Source organism: Colias eurytheme, chromosome 15 (assembly GCF_061535395.1).
Source record: "Colias eurytheme isolate Ceu_HAF_F1 chromosome 15, ilColEury1 Martin Lab GWU primary, whole genome shotgun sequence".
Taxonomy (NCBI): Eukaryota; Metazoa; Arthropoda; class Insecta; order Lepidoptera; family Pieridae; genus Colias; species Colias eurytheme.
The window spans coordinates 5,356,354-5,376,456 of NC_142994.1; the positions used below are offsets into that span (position 1 = coordinate 5,356,354).

Sequence of the window (20,103 nt, forward strand, 5' to 3'; positions counted from 1 at the left end):
AGTCAGTATTTTTTAAACAATATTGTTTAAAGATGGTTTAAAGGTTACTTTCGCCACAGACAATATAATAGATACTGTATGGACTTTGATTTCTTGTATAAGTATTATTTATAACTTGTAATGTTTTAGTTTTGGTGTGCATTTTTATGTAAGTATAGCTGATTGAGCATAAGATCACTGTTACTGATCACGGATATTTTGCGGACGTGCTTTCGTAGGTATTTTAAGAAGTCTCATTTTAAGTGAGATCTGCTCAAGTAAAACGATTTGCTTATCAGAAAATAATATCTTATCATAAAAATCATTAGTTTACCATTAAAAAAAATTGAGGATCAATCCTTCATTTATTTAGTTTTGTCAAGTGTAGATACCTACTAGTTTCTGAATATTTATTAACGAACTTGCTATAATATTAAACATCTTATTTTACATCTATAAAGCATTTATAAAATTGATTTGAATAAGAAATTAATAATGGAAAGGTATACTTACATTTTAATATTTTTTCCTCGACGAGGTTTACCGCGTCGTTGAATTTCGTCAAATGAAATTTGGCGTGAAACTTTTTTAAGAGCAACATTTTTGTAAAATCGAAACTTTGATCCCAACTTCTACCCGTCATTACTTAACCCTTAGCTGGTATCGCTAAACTTAGCCAACTTAACTGGTATCGGGGGTAAAAAAAGACCCCATGAGAAAATTAAAAAAAAATTGTTATAAAAACAGGTTTTTTACTTTTTAATACTCTTTTTTTAATTAAGTAACTCTTAAAGTAAGTATTTAACGACAATATAGTGCTCTATAAAGTAATTAACCATACTAATTTTACAAATCAAATTATATCTTATTTTTGGTTTAATTTTAGTGATGTTCACTTTGAGATCCATAAATTCTACAAAAACTAAAAATTAACATAAAAAATATTCTAACTTTAGTTTTCTTATATAGTCTAAATAATAAAAAAATAAACTTTTATCAAAAAACATAGAAAACAAAAAAAATGACAACTTATATGTACCAGTAACAAAATTCTTAGTAAAATTTCTAACATTAAGAACATTTGATCGCTGTTCGCCAGAGGTATGACTAGCTGCTTCTTCTTCATCATCATCTCCTTCGCTGCTACTATCAGAACTTGAAGTTGAGGAGTCAGCTTCTATTACACTCTCTTCAGAACAAGTAGCTATCTCTGCTTCCTCACTATCACTTATTTGTTCATCATCACTTACAGATGCAGCAGTCTGTTGAAGGTTTCCGGTTCATTTTTTTCTTTTTCGTCATCTAATAATTCAGCTTTTTGATCGTCAGTCAAAAAACTCTCCATAATGATCGTTAATAACTCAAAAAATAAAGAAAATAATTTTAGAATAAATTCAGACAAACTTACACAAATGGTATCGGGGGTGATTTTTGACCCCAGCAGTGTACGTACCTCAGCTACTTGTAACAGAAAAGTAACACTTGTATGTCGTCCGTCTCACGCCCGAGATGTTATGAGATTAGCTAGATGAACAAGAGTATAAGTTATAATACTAAAAAGTTATGACCAAAATTTCGTTGCACTGGGGTGATTTTTGACCCCCGATACCAGCTAAGGGTTAAGCTTGAAAGTTAGGTCGGGTTTGATATAATTATACTCGTATAACAACATTTGTATCGCATCAATGTAAATAATTGGGAACACTAGTATTATTTATTAATTATAAAATTTATTTTATAATTCATCAGGTAATTCTCTGTCTATGAGAGTGATTATCAAATAATAAATATGCAATTAATTATATGAACCATTGTACGAATTGTCTCAACTATATTACGACTTCAGCAATACAATAATAAATGCATATTGCTAACTTATTGTTTCCTTCCAGACGTACTAGCGAGGGAGCGGCGGGTCCCCGAGTACTCCGGTCGACTCCAGACTGGAGTGAAGCGGCAATCAGCGGCGAGCACCTTTGGCAACCCACATCAGTGTCCGGAGACTGCTGCTACGTTGGCGATTCTGAATGCCAGGTTTGTTCTTTTTTATGTAGGTTTTATTGTATCAAAGCGACTTAGAACATTAAAGCAACGTAATGTTCTAAGCAAAGCGACAACGCAAATCGTACCTTATCCATAATCCAAAGGATAACGCTAATAATAAATAAATAAATAATAAATAAATATTATACATTGAGATAATATTACTACGTATGGAGGAGACACCACGAACAAAATCTGTGCGCCATTTTTTTGCTCTAACTAAGTTTTAAAAATTATTATCTAGTTAGGTACTTACCAATGAAAGTTATTCCTTTGCACTTTTCCGTATTTGTATTATTTGTGCAATATCGTAACACACACGAAGGCGTGCTTTACAATATATATCAGTCAATATATATAAGTCAGATTTAGGTCCGCTATTTTTGCAAACGAACATCTCCTTGGAGCCTGCTCTACTATCTTAAGGTGATGAATTAATTTTTCTAACATTTACGGCCCTTTTTAAACCTTCGTAATTTTTATATTATTAAAGTTGTCGTGATGAAAATTCTTGACAAGAAAGTTCAATAGTAACACAATACGTCTACCGTTTTAGAAACATGATTCCATGATATTTTCTCGATAGAAAAAAAATACAAAGTTCTCATTGTTATTTTTTTATAATCTCTGGCATCTTCAAAATAACAAACGTAAAGTTACGACTTTTTGGATATTAAATATAAAATATACAACCTATACGTCTACCGATTTAGAATTTTGAAATATGCGATGGTTTTGAAATAAACAAGAAATACTTGAAATTAGCGCGCGACCAGCCAATATAGCGAGAGCCGCCCTGTACCTTCCTACCCCGATCGCTGCACGAGTCATTCCCGCTACGGCCGTCACACGGGGAACTTGTGTCGCTCGCGCAATCGTAAAAAAGGGTAACAACACGATAAGACAAAATGAGACAAATGGGGACAATAAAGAAAATAAGAAGAAGAAACATAAAGGTTGGAGGAAAAAGAATGCTTACAATTGGAACAAATTAATGAAGTAAGTTGGTTTTATTTTAAATTTGATGATAATTGTATTATAGACGATGTTTGATATGTACCCCTGTTTTAAGTACATAACGAATGTGTAAGATTTTTTTCATTTATAGCATAGATAATCTTTTCAGAAATCCGGAATACAGAAGGAAAATAAACCCACTGATTGTTTACAATGTGAACCCACTCCTTCGTAAGTACCTTTATTCAGTCAAAAATGTATGTTATCAACGTTCTACTGGTTTTATCGCATGATTCCATTTTTAGCAAAAAGCAACAAAGTGCAAAGAAATAAAAAATCATGGTGAACTTAGTGGAAGTATGGCGGACATAATATGGAACAGGAGCTCATTGGAGTAGTATTATATTTAAAAAAAAATACGAAATAATTTCAAGAATTACATTTCTTAGAAGGTGGTAGATAAGTATGTTGTATAAAGAATTTGATGTTGATATTTATTTCATTTATACTTACTACACCTGTGCGGGAAATTGCTTAGTAATAAAACAGGTTTATATTCATATTTACATAGTAATGTGAGTTTTCATTTCGAAAAATTTTGTGTAAGTATATTAAATTGAGTTCCTGGGTGATCTGGAAACACAATTGGGCCCGGAAGATGGCGCTGCAGTCACTCCTCCTAATGACATGAACCGATTTGGATGAATATTTGTGTGCACATTTCATTTTTGTGGGATGATTGGTTGATTCGCTTTCACATTAGCTAATATTATGTATTTTTGTTGTTAGAAAGTAAACTTAATTTAATGTTTATAATACATTATTATTGGTATAAATAAGCCAGTGTTCGTCTCACATTGCTGTACCTGCCTACCTACCCTACCAGGGCCTAACTTTGTTCTGGCTATTTTATTTTGATTATTTGTAATGAATAATTACAATTATAATAGAGTGCAAAAAATAAATACATGCGTCAATATATTTTGTGTTTTTTTTTTAAACAATTTTTTTTTTTTAAAATATCATTCCGACCGCGGCTTTGCCCGCGTGGTATTAGGTTATATCGTGAATCCTGTTTTATCCCACAGAAGTGTTCAGTTCAGATAAAAAGTATCCTATGTGTAAATCCAGGCAATTAGCTATATTTGATCAAAATTGGTAATGTAGTCTTGACGTGATTAAGTAACAACTAACAAAAAAATATACAAATTAACATCCAAAGTTTCGCATCAGTTTTACTGTATTAGTGATATCTTCCACTCTTGACTTTGACTGAGAAGAATTAGGGTTTATAACTTCTTTCAGAAATAGTACCTTTCATTTCTGGGCATGATGTAATATCTACGTCAGCATCAAATTCTATCTAAATCAATTCAGTAGTCCGCGTTATTGAGTACCATTTCATTTTTTCAGAGTAACAATATTTTTTGTTATTTTAAAGATTATTTATAACCTGTATTATTTTGTAATAAAGTAAACATTACGAAATAATAATAATTATTAATAATGTCTAAGTAGTTGTTGGAAAGAAGATTATTTGTTTATAAGCAAGAAAATAAAACCAATAAATCAACAATTGAATAAATGTATAACAATATTATAACTGTATGACGACTCCATACATGTTTGTCCCGAGTCGGCCAGCGGCAGCGCGGCGAGTTTGCAAGAATGACTTCGCGCACACCCGCGTTCGCGATAGCGAGCTATTAGACTCCGCCCGCCAAGCAGTGGATTTTTTTTTGTGTATCGTCTTAATATATATAAATCTCGTTTCACAATGTTTGTTCTCAATGGACTCCTAAACCACTTAACCGATTATAATAAAATTCGCACACCATGTGCAGTTCGGTCCAACTTGAGAGATAGGATAGTTTAAACATGTAGGTACCATGGGCGAAGCCGGGGCGGACCGCTAGTATAATTATACAATTTAGAGATCAAATTATGCCGTATATATAATTGTTCATAGGTGTGCAATTTGCTTTGTTCTTTATTAGTTTCATACGAGTAAAGAATTGAAATGATCGAAGATGAAATAAAACTACAGATACATATATTGGATCTTTATTATACGTATTATGAAATATCCTTTACCCCACTCTTCCAATTCCTTTCTTTTATTCCCACGTCAATCATTTCCGTATCCCATATCTTTTAACGTCGGCAATCCATTTGTAAAGGCGTAAGTAAGGTCTGCAAACAATTTTTTGCTTCTGTAAATGTGGCCGTACCGTGGCGCCACATTGCCGACGGTGACATGAAAATAATTCATTTTTTCCAAATTGAAATGGGACCACAAAGCAGACACCAGCGTATAATTAAAAAAATAATAATTAATTATCAAAATCTGTTCACCCAGCCTAAACCCAAATAGTACTACCGTCGAATTGAGAAGCTCTTGTTTGTTAAAACTTTCTATTTATTCCTTATCACAAAAATATGTTACATTGAGAAAATCTACCGCCTAAAACTTTTAATTGATATGGTGAATTCGTAGAATACAATACATTAAGTGAAGTCTCACATTCCAGCTTTTTGCGTCTGGAGAAGTTTTTCTAGTTTCCATCGGAGATATAACCAAAGATGCAATGATATCATAAAATGGCGTTATGTTGTGCATTGCAGAAGATATAAAATGTAATTTTAAATATAATATACCTAGTAAAAAACTCTTGTACAAATAAAAATATTTTATAAGGGTGCAAAATTTATAATATTTTTGCATTTAAGTAATTTAGGACTTCTCTAATTTCCTTAATAGCATTTAGTTTCTTACTTCAGTAGGTACTAGGTACTTAGTAAAGCAGAATGGCAAACTCCCATAGGACTCTGGGCCTGATCGTTACACTGATGAACATGATGATGATGTACTGGAAGGAATATTATATTTTAAGCACACCTTGAGTGGACTCATTCTTTCGTTCGTAGGAATTTTAACAAGTACCTAGATAGAGTAAATTTTCAATATATAATTATTCAACCTATTCCTCCCCTTACATCGCTTCACAAGGGTCTTATTACAAGCGTTACGTATTGAAATTCGCAAAAGTTTGCAGCATCAGAAGCAACAGGGCGAGGAATTATAATTTCCTCGTCAACCATTACCGAGTTTCCTATCTATTGTATGGGTGTCGGTTGAGCGTTAGTTGAATGTAAGATTAATGAGCCCGTTCCACCATTAAGCAGCAATGACTTGTCACTGTCGATACAACAAAAGCCTATACTGAGTCGTTTATATCGTAATTGCTATAAGGTTTTACATAAATTAAATTTCTTCAAAGTATCTACAAAATTAGTTCGTGTAACCATATTCAATTTCGTACTGGTATTAAGACTAATAGCATACCTTATGTATGATAATATAATATTATATTATAATATATATAATCTTATATATAAAATTCTCGTGTCACAATGTTAGTCTGCATAGCCATACTCCTCCGAAACGGGTGGACCGATTCTCATGAAATTTTCTGTGCATATCGGGTAAGTCTGAGAATCGGCCAACATCTATTTTTCATATTATGTACCACGGGCGAAGCCGGGGCAGACCGCTAGTCTTATATATAAAATTCTCGTGTCACAATGTTAGTCTGCATACTCCTCCGAAACGGGTGGACCGATTCTCATGAAATTTTCTGTGCATATCGGGTAAGTCTGAGAATCGGCCAACATCTATTTTTCATATGTACCACGGGCGAAGCCGGGGCGGACCGCTAGTATAATATAATATAATATAATAATATTATTACTTACTTACTTACCTTATAATATTCTCTCAGCAACGTGTTTCCATTAATATTTTTTCCACGGGTACGTATATATTATGAAAAGTTTTGGTTCTATTGAAAAAGAAACTGAGTAGACTTTAATTAGTTCAATATCTTGTTTGTATAGCCGAAAGTTTGTCGATAACATGCTATCAATTGGGAACCCTCATAAATCGTACCATCGCTAGATTTATATTTCAGAATGTACATCAACCTATTAAGCTGAAATCGTGATCGAGGACTAGCATGAATTTATGTGGGGTTGAATTTTGTTATCGTATCGTGAATTTGCTTCTCGTCTTACCTTTAAAAGAATATTATTTTGCTTATCAATTGAAAATTTATGAAGTTAATGCATCTATAGGAATAATATTGAAAATAAAATACATATTTATTATCACAACCACACTATGAACACCCGACTCTAATCGATTTGGAAATTTAAAACTAATGAACTTATCTATAAGGACAGTTAGGATGCTACAATATGTTTAATTTATTATTCTGTAATGCAACATAGTTTTGTACTCTATAGCGCACCATTCGTCTACTAATGCACTGTAGCTGAAAACAATCCTCTTTGCTGCCCGGATTACATTATTTCAATTTTAACTTCAACTTTGCTTAATTCTTTGGTAGATATTGTGTGTATTGAATAAATTATATTTATAAATTCACATGAGAAATGTTACATATTATTTTAATTATGACAAACATGTCACATCTTAGCATAATATGTATTTGAATAATATACCAAAAAATACAACAATGTAGAATTAACTACAGTCTAAATATAAATCGCTCTAATTAAAGGCTCAAACGTAAGTATATATTATTTTTGTTTATTTTAATGGCGTATTGAGTGGGTTGTATTCTAATTTGTTACGAAGAAAAACAACGAATTTTGTAATAAATATATCGAGAGTATTTTTGGCGTCATTAAGAAAGTAATTTATAAAAGGTATGTAGATATAAATAATAAAAGGTAGGTATGTATAATACGTAGTATATTATTACTAGTGTGTGGTATAATATATTATTATTTTATTTATTTTATAATTTACATTTACTTGCCTACTAAAAGTAAGTTTGTATTTAAATGTTGGTTAAAAGGACAGGCTCCATTTTCTCTCGGAATTCGGATAAGAGCTGGAAAATATTCCCCGAAACATTGTAAGTGAAAACAAAGTGTTAATGTATGTCCAACAAGCTTTAGCTGATTTTTGTTGACATCTGAAAATTTCACGTTGTAGTGTAGGTACTTACTTTTAGCAAATTTTCTCTTACTGAGAATAAATGTATCAAGAGAATATAAAAGTTGAGCGTTAATTGTATAATTTAGTTATACAAAAATATGAAATATTGTTTGTGAGCTTTACAGCTATTTTTAAAATACGTTATACTTAATTAATGTTTTTCACAGGTTAAAATGTTATGTGTCAAGTAGTTAAAACACATTTCTCATCTAAAATACCATATTTTATACACGCTTAACGTTTTCTAATCGTTTCCAAGGCTATTGTTTCGCTAAGACTTTAACAATAGAGCCAAAAAAACTGTTAATGTCATAATATGATGACTTGTACATAAATTAATCTATCGTCGTATCAAAGTATACGTTTAAAATTACGTAGTTCCATCGCAGCGGAAGTTGTGTCGTATGACTAGACAGGATATTCGGTAGATAGATTGAGATTACCTCGTGGCTCGTTAGGCATATGCTCGTTAGAGATTGGGTGTCTGCGTGCTCCTTACTTACATTAGTCTTGGTTATATCACAATTGAGACTGACCTCTGTTATCTATATTCTATAGTATAAATTTGTAATCCTACCTACGTTCTGGGGAGAGATGATTCGATATAATAGAGCCTATTTGATAATTCTTATAAATTATTTTGAAAAGATTTACTATTGAAAATTACCGTATCCTAAAATAATGTTTATAAATTTCAGAAGATTATTACTATTCATGACTTATTACCACGATCACTTATCAAAGATGATATAGGTAATCGATCACTACCTACATACTAGCATAAACGAACGAAATAAAAAAATCTGAACACTTTATAAAAGGCAGGAAGTAGAAATATGTTAAAATATTTTGTATAAAATGCGTAGTAACTGAGGAAAATATACACCTGCCTTGTTTACATTTCCTTTTCTACCTGCAATATATACAGCGTTATTTTTTTTTATCTCTGCTTTTATTTTGAATACTACGCATCCTTTTTCCTCTATTCAATTTAAAATATCAGATAACGCTCCCATTAACTATGAAAGCGTCCATAAAGTCTTATGTGTGTTTTTTTTCCAACAGAAACACGGGCCACGCATGAAATGTTCTGCGTGTAAGATTGTAGCCCACACTGCATGCATCGATATCCTGATAGACCGAGTGCAATTTACATGTAAGCCGACTTTCAGAGATGTGGGAGTCAGACAATACAGGGAACAAACTATCACACATCATCATTGGGTGCACCGACGGTCCGAAAAAGGAAAGTGCAAGGCTTGCGGCAAGGTAATCAAATTTATGATCGTTTTCTGGAGGTCCTCGTGCTAGCTGTAGATATTGTGGTTGTTTTGTGTTTAACCTTGTGTATTGTTATTGTTGTTTATTAAACTATTTGTTCTTTTATAAACGTAAAGCTTGCAAATGTTTCTCATAAAGGTAAACTGTTTTGAAAGCCCCACAATTTCAACTAATATTACATTGCACAAATCTCCGGAAACTTACTGACCCGTAGCGTTATTTCGGCACGAGTATTGACGTAAACAGGCTTTTGAAACAACTTATCTATATTCTGAAATTCATAATTATGGTATATGCAAATTGAAAATGCTTCGTTGTACTTATAGAACATCATTTTCCCTTCAAGAAATTTGAATGCTTCTTTTTTTTAATATTCCATAACTTTTTTGGCCACAAAATATAAACAGAAAAAAAACTGAACTACGTTAAACTACCCATTTCGATTGTCCATTAGTAAATGCTGACTGTCATTGTAAGGCAAAAAACACAACTTGAATCGTGCTCAGATCCGTTCTAAAGTGTTTAATTTACTCAAGTAGTTTAACAGCTATCGGCGTACGTGCGGAAACTTGGCCCTTGATAACGAGCGACTTAAAATTGTTTGTCGGAAATCATGTGTTTCAAAGGTAAATGTTACCCGGAACTAGGAAACAGATTAGTAACAATGTTGCGTTATTGTTTGGAACCCTTGCGAAAAGCTTTAATTGAAAACGCGTCTTTATATTCAAATATACTTGTATAATGAATTTTACAAATACATAATATCGTTTTTGCGATTCGTGGTAAAATTATTTTTGTATGAAATGGATATCTGGAATATAAAAAATATAATTCTGAAGCGGTCGCATTCGTTTCTACTAAAGCAACTCACATGTTTATTTTCATATCACTCTATAAAAAGTGTTATTTCTCGCCAGCTTTATAAACGTGATAATATGGAATATATTACTATTTAAATATCTCGAACTTGCAGCACATGTGAAATCCAGTCATGTTCATGACGTTTATTGTCTTTGGGATTCCTTTATAAAAAGATTCAGCGATTCTCCAAAAGTAAGCTCATTTAAATAAACACATCTTAATTTGCCAGCTTTTCGCGCGATATATTTATCGTTCTTAGGAATAGGTCATATATTTTATACGACAGTTAATTAACTGAAATTAATCCTTGTTATGGAAATGAAAATAAACCTCAAAGTTAAACTAAGTTTACAGACGTGTATTGTGTCAGTAATAGAAAGGAAGCTCGTAAGTTTTATGAAAAGATTTAAGCTTCTGTAATATTTCCTGAAACTAAAAGTTATTGCGTTCACAACCCGATTGTTTAGTTTGCCTGAGGTAGAGTTTTTCTAAAGGGCACGTGTAAGATTTAAATGCATAATTATTCGATATTCGATAGGTAGCTGCTTAACGGTTTGAGCGATTCTGCATCACAAAGGCCGCCCAAAATATTGGATATAAAGCTGGTGCACCATGCACTATATTCTAATGGGGCTCTTTATACAAGCATTAAAATATGTCCATTCTGGACATATGAATATTAATGGCTGACTTTAATTAACTTGTCCTGATGCTGACGAAGCTGAAACTAATAATTCAGTCTGATGGGTCCTGCTTTCACGTGGATAATTATCTCGTAAATGTTCTACAGTTGACCTACTCTCTGATCTTTATTCATAAAGCGTCTCCCAACCTCATTTGTTCGGCGCCTCGCGCGGTAAGCCTATCCAACTGCATGCAAATAGATTCCACGTATCGTAATTAATTACATGATTGAAAAATATACTTATATCCATATTTTAATGACGGTTACCTATGTAGACATCTATATTCATACAGGAACCGTAATCGCTGTTTATAGTCTATTAAACAAACTTAAACGTATATAGGTAGGCGCCGATTATGAAGAAGCTTCATTAACGAATGTTATAAAACGGTGGTACGGAAGAAAAATCACAGTAAACCACGTTAAAATTACAATAGATAAAACGCAATAAATAAAAATGCAAACATTTAATATTAACTTTGAAATGTTTAGAGACAATTTAGCTAAATGGTCAATGCATTACTGTCTCCCCTGTTGTAAATGATTTACATTTAGCGTAAAATTCATATCATTTCCACGTCAGAAGTCGCGTCCCGAGAGCGAAATGGAACTTCATTTTTAATGACGCGTTAGCATATCACTCACATAGCGCTACCGTTGTGTAAAATAGAGACAGCGTTGCGTTTCAGCTACGATACCTCTCAACGGAGTGTTTAGTCATATTTTGTCTATTCCACCCATGCATATGTTTCATTTTTTATCCAATGCTTCATGATTTATTCCAGAGACAGTTTGTTTTACGTTGAGCTTTAAAGAATCTATGATTTTAGGACGTATGGAGCTTTTATACTTGTTTTATTTTTGAATGACTTTAAAACTTCTCTTTTTAACTTTTATACACGACTAATATTTATTTACTTATCTTATTTATTATTTAATTATTTAGATTAATAACTTAATAAATATTTTTAACATCTATAGGTATATTATTGTATATAAATGTTTTATGTCATGTGTTAATATACTTATACTTTTATTTGCGTTTTTCTAATTATTTAGTACACTGCATGTGTGTTGGTACACTGCATGGTTGTTTTGTTGTCACACAGTCATTGCGGCGCGGTTGCTGTGGGTGGTGCTTATCCTCAAAGAACACTGTCGAAAATGCGGTAGGAGGTAGCACTGACCTAGAGGATCCTGTGCGTATTCATGCTATTTTGCCAGGCTAATGACTATTGTATTTGCGTAGCTTCTTCTTAGAATTTGACGTAGAAATCGCCTTTTATACCCAACCCAATTTATATACTTTTTACAGTCTCTGCAGGCCAAAATATCGTTTAGTTCAAAGGAAATTGTTGCCTTAAGTTGTTCTTGGTGTAAGGATGCATACCACAACAAAGAGAGTTGCTTTAATCTGCAACGGATTGGAGAAGAATGCTCATTAGGTACGTAAAATTGTATTCATATGTATAAGCAGTTGAATTTCGTAATTGAACAAAGAATTTTAGTAAAATGAAAGCAAATTTTAAGGTACCCAAGCAAATATAATTGTACCGCCGTCATGGATTGTGAAACTTCCGAGACGGGGCAGTTTCAAATCGTCTTTAAGGAAATCGCCGAAAAAGAAAAACGCCGCAAAGAAAAAAGGAAAGGACTCAAAGGTGGAGCAAAGGCCCTTCGTCATAAAACCAATACCGACAGCCAACGTCAAGCCTGTCCTCGTTTTTATTAACCCAAAAAGCGGAGGCAATCAAGGTGTGAAACTGTTGCAAAAATTTCAATGGCTTTTGAATCCACGACAAGTTTTCGATTTAACGCAAGGCGGACCAGGACCAGGGTAAGTTATTCTGAATAAGTCATCGATTTTTTTTGTAATATTAAATTGTAGTATTTTAGGTATTTATCTAAATATTTCCAAGTAGTATATCTAACATAAAAAAGTAGAAAACAATAAACCTTTTCTTTTGATTAAGCTTTTGTTGAAATATAAACATAAATATAATCATAATAAATTACCCACACACACACATTACATAGTATTTAATGCAAACCAATCGTGCGTTAATATAGACAAATTTCAATGGAAATAATGGAATAATATACATTATAGGCTTTAAAGCGTGAATTGACGTCATTGTTATATTATTTTGCCTCATTAAAGAGCGAATAGTCCTCTTTACAAGTTTTATAAATAGCAAGTCTATGCATTTTAATGCTACACATTGTATGGTAATGACATATATTTCAATAACAATCGTCAAATAATATGGCTCACTCTGTGTTGTTTAATAACCTTGCAGTTAGGTTTATTATAATTTGTAAATAGTTTGTACAACAGAGTGTTATGTGTAATTCCCAATTAAAAAAACAATCACGGGAAAATAAAAGCAAAATGAGAGATACCTACTCGTATATTCGTACTGCAAGTCTATTACCTAGTTAGTGTGAATACACGGCGAAGTGTCGTGTGAAGAGCTCAAGCTGACACTTATCTTGTGTACCTACATCTCGGGCTCTAGACTTCAGTCCTCAAAGCTTCTCTCAGTCGTAATACCATATCCCGCTTTGATCCCTTTTCACAATAGCGTCGAAACAAAAAAATCGCGTGCGCATTTTTCACGGATAAAGAATAGAAGTAAATAAAGCCGCTGGGTGGCTATGAATTCTACTTATTTCATTGTGTCGTGTCGTTAGACGCTGCGCAAATGTTTTCTTTTGTATGACATAGCGTGTTGAAACCCTCGCGCATTTTTAACTAGAATTGTTTGGAAGCAAAGTAATTCTACTAAATCATTTAATTTTAAATTAGTAGCAAACGCTTTCCATAGTTCTGAAAGGGCGATTATTTTAATCCAAGCTGAAATATTTCATTCTAAATATATCTTAGTATCAGTTCCCACCCTCGTTTGTTCATATTATAATGTAAACCATTTAGTAACTTCTATGTTTACTTTCACCTAATATCACAAATATTGTGTCAAGCTAACAAACCTTGACACTGATAAAATAGGTACGTATACTTACCGACTTACCGACCTACGTAAATGAAAATGTAACGGAAAATGGATTGGATTAAATATTTCTGGTTGTGACTCGAATAAATTGCTTCAATTGTAATCAAATTTTTATAATTACATGTGTAGGAAATTTCATTGTCAACTAATAGATATTATTTATTAAATACGTAATGTAATTTATATTTGAACATTGCAACTTGAATATTGCTACTTCTTCATGAAAAATAATACCCAACCAACTCAATCGCTCAACAAAAAGAACAGCATAAAAATCAACAGTGAACAATTTTGTAAACAAGTTTTAAAACGAAATACGAATGCTATCAAAAGCACATCAGTTAAAGGTTTACGTGTTAAGCATCCGAAATGAAAAATGTTTTTAAATAAAGTTCAAGAAATTACAATTTACAATAGGTTTAGCTTAATTATTTATTTTGCTTTACTAAGTAATTTACATTTGAATACTCATACGGAATGTTTAACCATTTTTAATTATTTTAGAAAGCTTTATTAAGCTCTATAATCTATTATTAGACATAATAACATTGCCCTCTTATAAGACAAAAGCTAATTAGCCTGTCTGTCCACAGATTAGAAATGTTTCGTAAAGTGCCTAACCTACGCGTCCTGGCGTGTGGAGGAGACGGTACTGTGGGCTGGGTGCTCAGCGTTCTGGACAGGATCGGTGCCAGACCAGCCGTGGGAGTACTACCACTGGGTACCGGGAACGACCTCGCGAGAGCTCTCGGATGGGGAGGGGTAAGTGCTGTGTAGAATTAGGCTTTAAGGTCAGATTAATCACAAGCTTTGTTCTGTCAGAGTTGGCATGGCATAAAAATATCTATATGTTACTTATACTAGTAAACTAATCATTGTTACTTATTAGTATTTACTTATTAATAATTATAAATTGACCATTCCGGTAGTTTTAGATAATAAAGGCATAAATAAATAGAAGAGCAGAGTTTGCGCTCCACACTCTCAATAGCAATATTTAATAAGCTTTGTATAATTAATTTTTACACTTTCAGACTCAAACTCAAACTCAAACATTTATTTATTCAATTAGACTTCTTGGAGAAGCACTTTTGAAACGTCAATACATATTTTTTACATTTACCACCGATTCGGAAAGCAGTATCTATGGAGAAGAACCGGCAAGAAACTCCATAGTTGCTCTTTTAAATCATATCAGTATTACAATTTAATTTTACAAAATATGTAACTGTTTGTTGTATGCGTTTTACAAAATATGTATCATAATATGCCAGAGAACTGTCCTGTGGTTTTTACGCGATAACCCTCCATGGGTTTTTATCTTCCATATATTCCTTAATGCTGTAATAGGCTCTCTGAACTAATACGTTTTTTACATAATTTTTAAATTTAGCACTACTAAACTCTTTGTTACTTTATTATCTGTACCTACAGATATATAATAATAACGTAAAAATATACGGCGAGAGAAACGGAATAATACAGATTGCACGTCGCACGAGATCCTCAATCCAATTAAAATATCCCAAAAATCAAGATTGTTTCAATATTTCAATTAAATCAAATTTTGAATTCAAATATGATGAATTTTAACTTCCGATACAATACAATTTTAACTTCCGATACAACATAAAAAGAGCTGGATGGGTAAGAATATGAAATGTTTCAGCTTTTTCAGAAATTATTTTCTGCATTAAAATAGTGCATAATATGATTTCATCGTATGTTACCATTTCAATTTTCTCGTCATAATATTTAGTTTGGGAGTTCCGTTGAAATTTTAAAATGAAAAATGGTATTTGTTTCATTACACAACAATATCAACCGTTGAGGCCTGCAACAGACACGATGAAAATTCAATGTATTTTGTAAAATAACCTCATTGAATACAAAAATAGCTAAGACCTATATATAAATGTACCTATACATAAATTATAATTCATATTTCATAATATATTTTATAACATGTGTACTGTGTAGTATAGAAATTTAATAAAATTGAAACAAATGTAAGACTTCAAAAATAGACAAGGTAAAACGATAAATAGAGGGATTAAAAGCAACGGATTTTATATAATGGTTTAAGTTTTCATCGCGAAAACTCCCTAAGGCATTTTTCAATATTCGTTTCGCATTTTATTCTTTAAACCCTCTTAAAATGCACTCTCTTTAAGTAATAATATGGTGTGTATTTTTAGCTTTGTTAACTTTTGTTTTCTTTTCTGCTCACAATGTTATTTTATTTTATATAAAAACGAGTGCACAATCTCAACAGCCTGTTATTAATACAATTCCGTATAAAATCAATTATTTGTAAAAGCTCTTTGACGGAGCTTTAGGAGCTAAAACAATTTAATATAAACGCCGCGTAAAATTACAGTAGCGTAAATTTTTACCAAAACAATATCTGTTAGCAATTTCTGCAATATCAGGATTGTTTGAGCGTCAGTTAATTATATTGACGATTTAAATGAACTACTCGTGTAAATAAAATTGTAGCGAAGATAAATATTTGCAAAGTTTTCATAATGCACCGGTCTTTATTACAACATTATTTTGATACTGTATAATGTAACAACGCTTTTATCACAATAATTAAACATAGGTAATATCCTACTACATAATACATATTATAAACGCGAAAGTTTGTGAGGATGTGTGTGTGTGTTTGTTACTCTTTCACGCAAATTCTACTGAACCGATTACAATGAAATTTAGCACTCATATGGAGGGTAACTTGGAACACATAGGATAAGTTTTATCTCAGAAATCCCACGGGAATGGGAACTATGCGGGTTTTCTTTTGAAAACGCGCGGGCGAAGCCGCGGGCGGAAATCTAGTATTACATATTATACTTAATCTAAGATTATTAACAGTTCTCTTTGATATAAGTTATGAAAGAGTTAAAAATTAACGTTTTGGTTAACAGTTTTAATACTTTAGTAAAAATTTGATGTAGTTAAGATAGGTCGGTAGACGGTAGTTTAAGTAATAACATTTTTATAAAAAATGCATACCTATAAATACCTACATAATGATAATAATGCTTGCTTTATCAATGCTGTCATTCGAAATTTTCCTTGTAAGGGTCAGCTCACACCGAGACGCGACGCGGCGCGACGCTGCGCGCACATTTTTCATAGAGCGACTCAGAATATACTTTATTCACTACACGAAAAGATACACATTGCTACGCCGCGAGGCACCCCGAGGCGCAGCGCTGCGTGGTGCAACGTAATCTGAATTCTCACAATGTAATGTGTATCTTTTCGTGTAGTGAATAAAGTATATTCTGAGTCGCTCTATGAAAAAAGTGCGCGCAGCGTCGCGCCGCGTCGCGTCTCGGTGTGAGCTGACCCTAAGGCTTTTCTATTCACCGAGCGGCCAAGCTGCCTTCAGGGTATTTACAATTTATATTACCAAGGTTCAAATTTACATAATATGATTTTTATATCATTTCGTTTTATGTTTATGTTTTAATGTCTGTAATAATATTACAGCTCTTTTTTAGACGATGTTTAACTCAATGCATATTTTAAATTTATTGTACCTGCCGGTTTTTTCTTCTATAAAAGGGAAATAATATTATAGTACAGGTACCTATTGTTATTACTTGCTTTGTATATTTAAATTCGAGAAGCAGTTCTAGGCAGTGCTTTGTCGCCCGCGTTTCAAATTTGTAATCCTCTTCAAAGTATAATAGTTTGAGGTTTATTGTACTTTAAATGTTTCCATTTCATGTCACTGATTTGTTCAAATGTTTCACAATAAATGCTTACAATTTGTAAAAAGGGATACAGAATTCCTGTAGTTTCGTATATATTTACTCAACAATTCAAACAAGGTACCTATTTAAATTAAACAAACAGTTCTAGGAATAACGTTATAATAAATTACCTAAGCTTTTTAACGTTCGTTGTACAATTTTCATTAAGCATTATAAAATATAATTACCAAATACCTCTGCTTTTTACGTAAGGAATTATGAAAAGTAATTTCTCATCCCCACTAATATTAATATTATAAATGCGAAAGTTACTCTGTCTGTCTGTTTTAACGTTTCTGTCTGTCTGTGTTAAGCGGGAAACCGCTTAAACCTCTCAACCGATTTTGATGAAATTTGGCACAGACAATCTTATTAGACCCTGAGAAAGAACATAGGCTACTTTTCATTGCGAAATATGTACCACGGGCGAAGCCGGGGCGGACCGCTATTATTATAATTAAGAGTCTTTCTTGACCTCATTTGTATATTTGCTTGCTTATTTCCGCTGAAGCGAACAAGTGCCTGAAACGCGATAATATTTCCTTTATTTTTATTATAAAGAGTAAATACTCACTTTACGCGTGTAAATGTGAATATTTTATGATTCATAAAACTATAACTATAAAGATAAAGATGCCATTAAAAGAAATGTCCTCAATAAAAAGTTATATATAACATTTACATGACCAATTATTATTTGAAAACTATAACATGAAAATACTTCTTAGTTTATTTTGTGTAAACTTTTTGGATGCTTACATACTTATACATTTCAGGGTTACGAAGATGAGCCAATATCGAAAATCCTGGCGCATATCGGCGAAAGTGACACCGTGCTGTTGGATCGATGGCAGTTGACAGTGGAGCCTAATTCGGCGGCGTCTGGCGAGGACACCAGCAACGCTAAAGCGGACCTGCCTCTTAACGTCGTTAACAACTATTTTTCATTTGGAGTCGATGCTCACATTGCTCTTGAATTTCACGAGGCTAGAGGTGAGTGTAACATCAAAAGGAAATTTGTGTTTCAGTTCACTTTGAACTGTGCAGGGAAAATACGACTGCAATTGAAGGTAGTTAACTATGTAAGTCAGACGACGGGTTTTCCTATTTTTCAGTGTATTTGCCAATGATTACAAAAGATCTATAGAGATACTATTTAACCTTTGTAAAATAACATTAATAAGTATTTAAAATTAAACATTTATGAATATTATATATAGGTATGTGAATATATCGATTTGATATAATCTGGTAAAAAAGCTCTAGTATGTTAAATAAAAAGTTGTAAAATTATATTTTAATATAATGAAAAGTGTATCTCTTTTTAGAGTGTGTATTAACAGTAAACATTCTTCACATTTAAGTCTACTGAAATCGTGTTATTTTCAGTAATTTATGTAATTGTTTATTCTCATGCTCTAAGTTTTGTTGTCAGATAATAAAGTTATTCGTTTCGCAACTGTGCTCTGAATAAAATGAATTGTTGACGCAAACTTTGCAAATTGCTTCTTCATACTGAAAAGGCTAATTTGCTCGATTTGTTTCCAGAGGCGCATCCAGAAAAATTCAACTCTCGAATACGAAATAAGCTGTTTTACGGAACAGCGGGCGGAAAAGATCTCATGCAACGGAAATGGAAGGGTTTAGCAGATTTTGTTACTTTAGAGTGCGATGGAAAAGACCTTACTCCGGTTTTAAGGGAACATAAAGTACACGCCATTGTCTTTTTAAACATTCCAAGGTGTGTTTGGATTATTTTTATGATTTTAACTTGTAAAGCTATTATTTTATTATTTTATACAATTGATATAATTATATTTGATAGTTATGGAGGGGGGACTCATCCCTGGAATAAATCTATGGGTGCCTCTGAACCCTCGACCGAAGATGGATTAATCGAAGTAGTAGGATTAACCACATACCAACTGGTGAGTACCTGTATAGATTGTAGGCTGTGTTACGAATAATATTATGTTTTCATGTATATTTTACAAGTTATAAATTTAATATGTAATTGTATAAGCGTCACTAGCTGGCGTTACGTCATCAAATGAACTACTAATTAATTATAGCACTGCAACTGTCACGTGAAAAAGAAGCCCCTTAATACCTACAGGTATTAATTCATGGTAAGGCCACAACTTTCAGAATAGCAATACTATAAACTCTGTTTGTTGTAGCCATTATTACAAGCGGGTGGTCATGGCACGTGTATCACTCAGTGCAAGACGGCGAAAATAGTGACAACCAAAGTGATACCCATGCAAGTGGATGGCGAGGCTTGTAGGCTTGCACCGTCTGTGATTACACTATCCATTCTGAATCAGGCTATAATGCTTGCCAAAAAGAAACCAGGAAGGGTGCTGGCACCGTAAGTACATTCGATTACCCTTGTTAATTACGAATTACGTTCATCCACGCGGGTGTTTTAATTTTTTATTTCAATGTAAAAACAATAAGTATTTTTTTTCCATATATCGAACTCAATTT

General features: G+C 32.7%; 1 protein-coding gene across 2 annotated transcripts in view; it reads left to right on the forward strand.

Annotated features, from left to right (window-relative positions):
• rdgA (retinal degeneration A) overlaps positions 1-20,103 on the forward strand; it is a 72,143-nt gene that overhangs the window by 44,741 nt on the left and 7,299 nt on the right. For both annotated transcript variants that reach the window (XM_090110404.1, XM_090110406.1), the window contains exons 4-13: positions 1,872-2,013; positions 9,071-9,274; positions 11,942-12,031; positions 12,148-12,277; positions 12,363-12,669; positions 14,440-14,608; positions 18,390-18,606; positions 19,162-19,354; positions 19,439-19,541; positions 19,794-19,984. In XM_090110404.1, the coding sequence (XP_089966530.1) occupies positions 1,872-2,013; positions 9,071-9,274; positions 11,942-12,031; positions 12,148-12,277; positions 12,363-12,669; positions 14,440-14,608; positions 18,390-18,606; positions 19,162-19,354; positions 19,439-19,541; positions 19,794-19,984 (1,746 nt within the window). The remainder of the gene's footprint in view (positions 1-1,871; positions 2,014-9,070; positions 9,275-11,941; positions 12,032-12,147; positions 12,278-12,362; positions 12,670-14,439; positions 14,609-18,389; positions 18,607-19,161; positions 19,355-19,438; positions 19,542-19,793; positions 19,985-20,103) is intronic.